We start from the raw sequence: 5,000 nt of genomic DNA, 5'->3' as shown, positions 1-5,000 counted from the left end.
GTTTGCATAATGGGAGTAAGTTACATTGTGTGATCTCAGCCTCCTATTTATATATTTATATTACATATTGTGATGTCACGTAAAACTGACCAATGTTAGGTGTTCTCAGAGGAACACACACACGCACGGACGGGTGATTTGTACTGCAAGGTACTGTTGGTAGAATGTGCGTGGTTTTTGGTGTTCTGCAGGGGCGACTGAATATGTAGTGTCTGCATCTAAAGAATGTTCTTCTTGAAGCAATGTGTCATATGGGAGTGGTCGTAATTGACTGGTTTGTTCAAATATTTGTCTGTCTTCTTCATCTTCATTGTTGTCTTGAACAGTTTCAGCAGTTGATTGGTGTGTTTGATCTATGTCAGTTTTCTCTAGTGCTACATAATGTATTTGATCAAGGTGGCCAATTGTTACAGTATTAAGACTTCGGCCTTGTTGTTGTGGGATCAATTCAACTCTATAGTCCTCTTCTGTGTTACTGTTGTAGATGAGTATGCTTTCTTAGCTTTGGCCTTCTGCGCCTTTGCTTGACCAATGTTAGGTGTTCTCAGAGGGACACACACACGCACGGACGGGTGATTTGGACTGGAAGGTACTGTTCCAATCAAGACTGATTGATCCTGTCTTACGTCACTTCAAAAAGTATGGGCTTTTTGAAGTGACACACCTATTTATAGGATTTTATTTCGCCATGCGTCCCTCTAGCCAATCAAAGGCATTGGTGTCAACATATTGACACGTGTCACGTGGAGCTTGACCAATGTTAGCTTGGCTAACAATGTTTGCTCACACACGGCGGGACGAAGCGAAAACATACTCTCCACCTACGGCGGAGACAAAAAACAATGAAACCCCAGGAGGTAAAAGCAGAATAGCTTTATGAAGCTTTATGAAGCTTTATTAAAGCTTTATGAAGCTTTATTAAGCTGTATTGAAGCTTTATGAAGCTTTATTAAAGCTTTATGAAGCTTTATTAAGCTGTATTGAAGCTTTATGAAGCTTTATTAAAGCTTTATGAAGCTTTATGAAGCTGTATTGAAGCTTTATGAAGCTTTATGAAGCTTTATTAAAGCTTTATGAAGCTTTATTAAGCTGTATTGAAGCTTTATGAAGCTTTATGAAGCTTTATTAAAGCTTTATGAAGCTTTATTAAGCTTTATTGAAGCTTTATGAAGCTTTATGAAGCTTTATTAAGCTTTATTGAAGCTTTATGAAGCTTTATGAAGCTTTATGAAGCTTTATTAAAGCTTTATGAAGCTTTATGAATCTTTATTAAGGAGGAAAGTCTTTAGTCCAAAGCATCAACATTATGGGATGTCAAGATACAATGACATCACAGCCTCACACACCCTGTGTGTGTGTGTGTGTGTGTGTGTGTGTGTGTGTGTGTGTGTGTGTGTGTGTGTGTGTGTGTGTGTGTGTGTGTGTGTGTGTGTGTGTGTGTGTGTGTGTGTGTGTGTGTGTGTGTGTGTGTGTGTGTGTGTGTGTGTGTGTGTGTGTGTGTGTGTGTGTGTATGTGTGGGGGGGGGTCCCCAGAGTTTGGGCAGAACCTCTCCTTATCCAAACATCTGCAGAGAGAGAGACAAAGAGAGGAAGAGAGAGAGACAGACAGACACACACACACACACACACACACACACACACACACACACACACACACACACACACACACACACACACACACACACACACACACACACACACACACACACACACACACACAGAGTTGATACACTGTGCTCAGTGTCTCATTTGTTGTGACTTTGTGACACAGAAACATTCCTACAAATAAAGACAGACAGACAGACAGACAGACAGACAGACAGACAGACAGACAGACAGACAGACAGAAATATATATATATATATATATATATATATATATATATATTATAAATGAAGCATAGCGTTAGTTCATGCAGGACACGGAAGTCTTGCACACCTCAGCTGTAATCAGCTGTCAATCAGCTTTTTATTCCCCATTCATTACATCACACATTCATCCTCCAATCACAGCTCTGCTGGTCATTACATCACACATTCATCCTCCAATCACAGCTCTGCTGGTCATTACATCACACATTCATCCTCCAATCACAGCTCACGCATTAGCAAAGAGGTTCCTCTAAATACGTCTCTGTGTGTTACTGCTTCATTTCTGCTTAGCCTCCTCCTCCACCCCAGCCTCCACCTTTTGATCAGAGTCTAGCATAGGCTCAAATACCTGTGATATTATATCTGCTAATTCACACTAATATGTCAAGGTATTGCTTATTGTTTCATATTGTATCTCTATGGGGGTTTGCTTAGCATTCCCTGATGATGCTTGGCAGAGCCTTGAAAAGAGGCAGAGCCTTGAAAAGAGCCTCTAAAGCTTAACCGTATTCTATTTGTTGCAATAAATAAATAAATGTTTAAATGTACTTTCTGCAGGTTGCTGTGTGGTGCTAGTGCTTCCCGGGGGTCAGAGGTGAGAGGTCAGAGGTCATGCAGAGCATCAAGTGTGTGGTGGTGGGAGACGGAGCGGTGGGAAAGACCTGCTTACTGATCTCACACACTACTGGAGCCTTTCCTAAGGAGTACATCCCTACTGTGTTTGATAACTACAGCAGCCAGGTACACACACACACACACACACACACACACACACACACACACACACACACACACACACACACACACACACCCACACACCCACACACCCACACACACACACACACACACACACACACACACACTCTTCCGGGTCCAAGTGTGTGTTTTGCCAATAAGGTCAGTGCTGTGTCCCTCACTGTTTAACAGATCTGAGACACAAATAACTGTGTGTGTTTTTTGATTGAATATTTTATTAGGCAAAAAATGTAAAACAGCACAAATACATTTAAAATACGTTGTCTAACAGGTCCGTTCATACAAGTCCTTGCGGACTTGTTTCCAATGAGGGCCTTGTATTTAATTCATAGACATATATAGTGGCACCACAGTTCAAATATCAATAAAAAAAAAAACAGCTAAAAAAAATAACACTATGTACAACAAAAAAAATAAAAAAGGGGGGAAAAATATATGTACAAGAACAGGGGGGGGTCGACTGTCTAACGGGAAAATGGTACTACCTCCTCTTTTGGCCTCCTGAAAGGTGATTTTTTAAGGCTCTTTTAAATGAGTGAAATGCATTTTTAGAGGGATGGGGTTAGACTATTCCAATCCAGTGTGGCAGTGCTGTAGAAGGAGAATTTGCCCATGTTTGTTTTATGGGTGGGTGGTACCAAATTGTTGTTAACGCTCCCTCTGGTATTGTGACTGTGGGTGTCGCTAACCTTTTGGAGGTATTTACTCAGATATGCGGGAATAGGGGGCATATCGGGCAAATTTGCATTTACAATTTTGAAGGCCAGTCCATTTTTAGTTGTTTAACCCTGTCTTCCACCCTGAGCCAGCCTAGGCTGGCAAAATGGGTGGGGTGTGTGTGTGTGTGTGTGTGTGTGTGTGTGTGTGTGTGTGTGTGTGTGTGTGTGTGTGTGCGTGCGTGTGCGTGTGCGTGTGCGTGTGCGTGTCCGTGTCCGTGTCCGTGTGCGTGTGCGTGTGTGTGTGTGTGTGTGTAGGTGACAGTAGACGGGCGGGCGGTCAGTCTTAACCTATGGGACACAGCAGGTCAGGAGGAGTACGACAGGCTGAGGACCCTGTCTTACCCTCAGACACACGTCTTCATCGTCTGCTTCAGCATCTCAAGCCCCGCCTCCTACGAGAATGTCAAGCACAAGTGGCACCCGGAGGTCAGGAGGTCAAGCACGCACACACACACGCACACACACACACACACACACACACACACACACACACACACGCACACACACACACACACGCACACACACACACGGACGAACGCAGGAACGCGCACGCACGCTCGAACACACACACACACGCACAAACACGGACTAACGCACAAACACACACACGCACGTGCGCACGCATAAATCTTGTATTTCTATATTTCACCTTTATGTTTTTTTCTCTCAACGCGTCACATTGCACACGTTGTGATCTTGTAGATCTGCTATTTTCAAATAGTCTAGGTGTCACGCTCCGCTCCTCAGTCCGTGGACCTTCACTGCCCTTACATAAGTTTAGACTCTTTAGGCCTTTGTTTGTTGTTCTGTATTTAGTCTTGTTATTTGTTACTCTGTTGTTGCCTTTTGCCCTGATGTCGTGTACCATTATTTTGTAGTACCGTTCTGTGGCTTCCTGTCTGCCTACTAACTGTTCACCTGCCTGTAATTATTGTAAACCCAGTCACCTGTGTTGTGTTTGCTCGTTGTAATTAGTGTGTGTGTGTGTGTGTGTGTGTGTGTGTGTGTGTGTGTGTGTGTGTGTGTGTGTGTGTGTGTGTGTGTGTGTGTGTGTGTGTGTGTGTGTGTGTGTGTGTGTGTGTGGGGTCAGGTGTTCCACCACTGTCCAGGTGTACCAGTTCTCCTGGTTGGTACTAAGACAGACCTGCGGTCAGACACAGAGACCCAACGCAAGCTGAAAGAGCAGAACCAGAGTCCCGTCACCCACCAGCAGGGGGCGGCACTAGCCAAACAGATCCAAGCCAGCAAATACCTGGAATGTTCCGCTCTCAACCAGGTAATAAATATCTGTTATTTTATTATTATTATTATTATTATTATTATATCTCTCTCAACCTAATAAATATCTGTTATTTTATTATTATTATTATTATTATTATATCTCTCTCAACCTAATAAATATCTGTTATTTTATTATTATTATTATTATTATTATTATATCTCTCTCAACCAGGTAATAAATATCTGTTATTTTATTATTATTATTATTATTATATCTCTCTCAACCTAATAAATATCGGTTATTTTATTAAGACATTATTCTATCCATTACGTTTTCGATTCATCGGATAGCCGAACCTCTTCTTGGCTTGAGATGACTTTAATTCTTCTCTTTAATGTGTCTCCAGTACATCTTTAATGTGTCTCAGTACAT

The 5,000-nt window shown here is 42.2% G+C and overlaps 1 protein-coding gene across 1 annotated transcript in view; it reads left to right on the top strand.

Moving 5' to 3' along the window:
* The window catches only part of rhogb (ras homolog family member Gb), a 15,282-nt gene that overhangs the window by 5,557 nt on the left and 4,725 nt on the right, over positions 1–5,000 (top strand). The window contains exons 2-4 of the mRNA XM_080435615.1: positions 2,430–2,612; positions 3,602–3,772; positions 4,437–4,622. Coding sequence (XP_080291741.1) covers positions 2,484–2,612; positions 3,602–3,772; positions 4,437–4,622 — 486 coding nt within the window. The 5' untranslated portion in view covers positions 2,430–2,483. The remainder of the gene's footprint in view (positions 1–2,429; positions 2,613–3,601; positions 3,773–4,436; positions 4,623–5,000) is intronic.

The sequence above is a fragment of the Gymnoscopelus braueri genome, assembly GCF_963280865.1.
Source record: "Gymnoscopelus braueri genome assembly, chromosome: 8".
In the NCBI taxonomy this organism is placed as follows: domain Eukaryota; kingdom Metazoa; phylum Chordata; class Actinopteri; order Myctophiformes; family Myctophidae; genus Gymnoscopelus; species Gymnoscopelus braueri.
The sequence above is the reverse complement of the archived record's forward strand: the minus strand, read 5'-3'. Positions and strand labels throughout refer to the sequence as shown.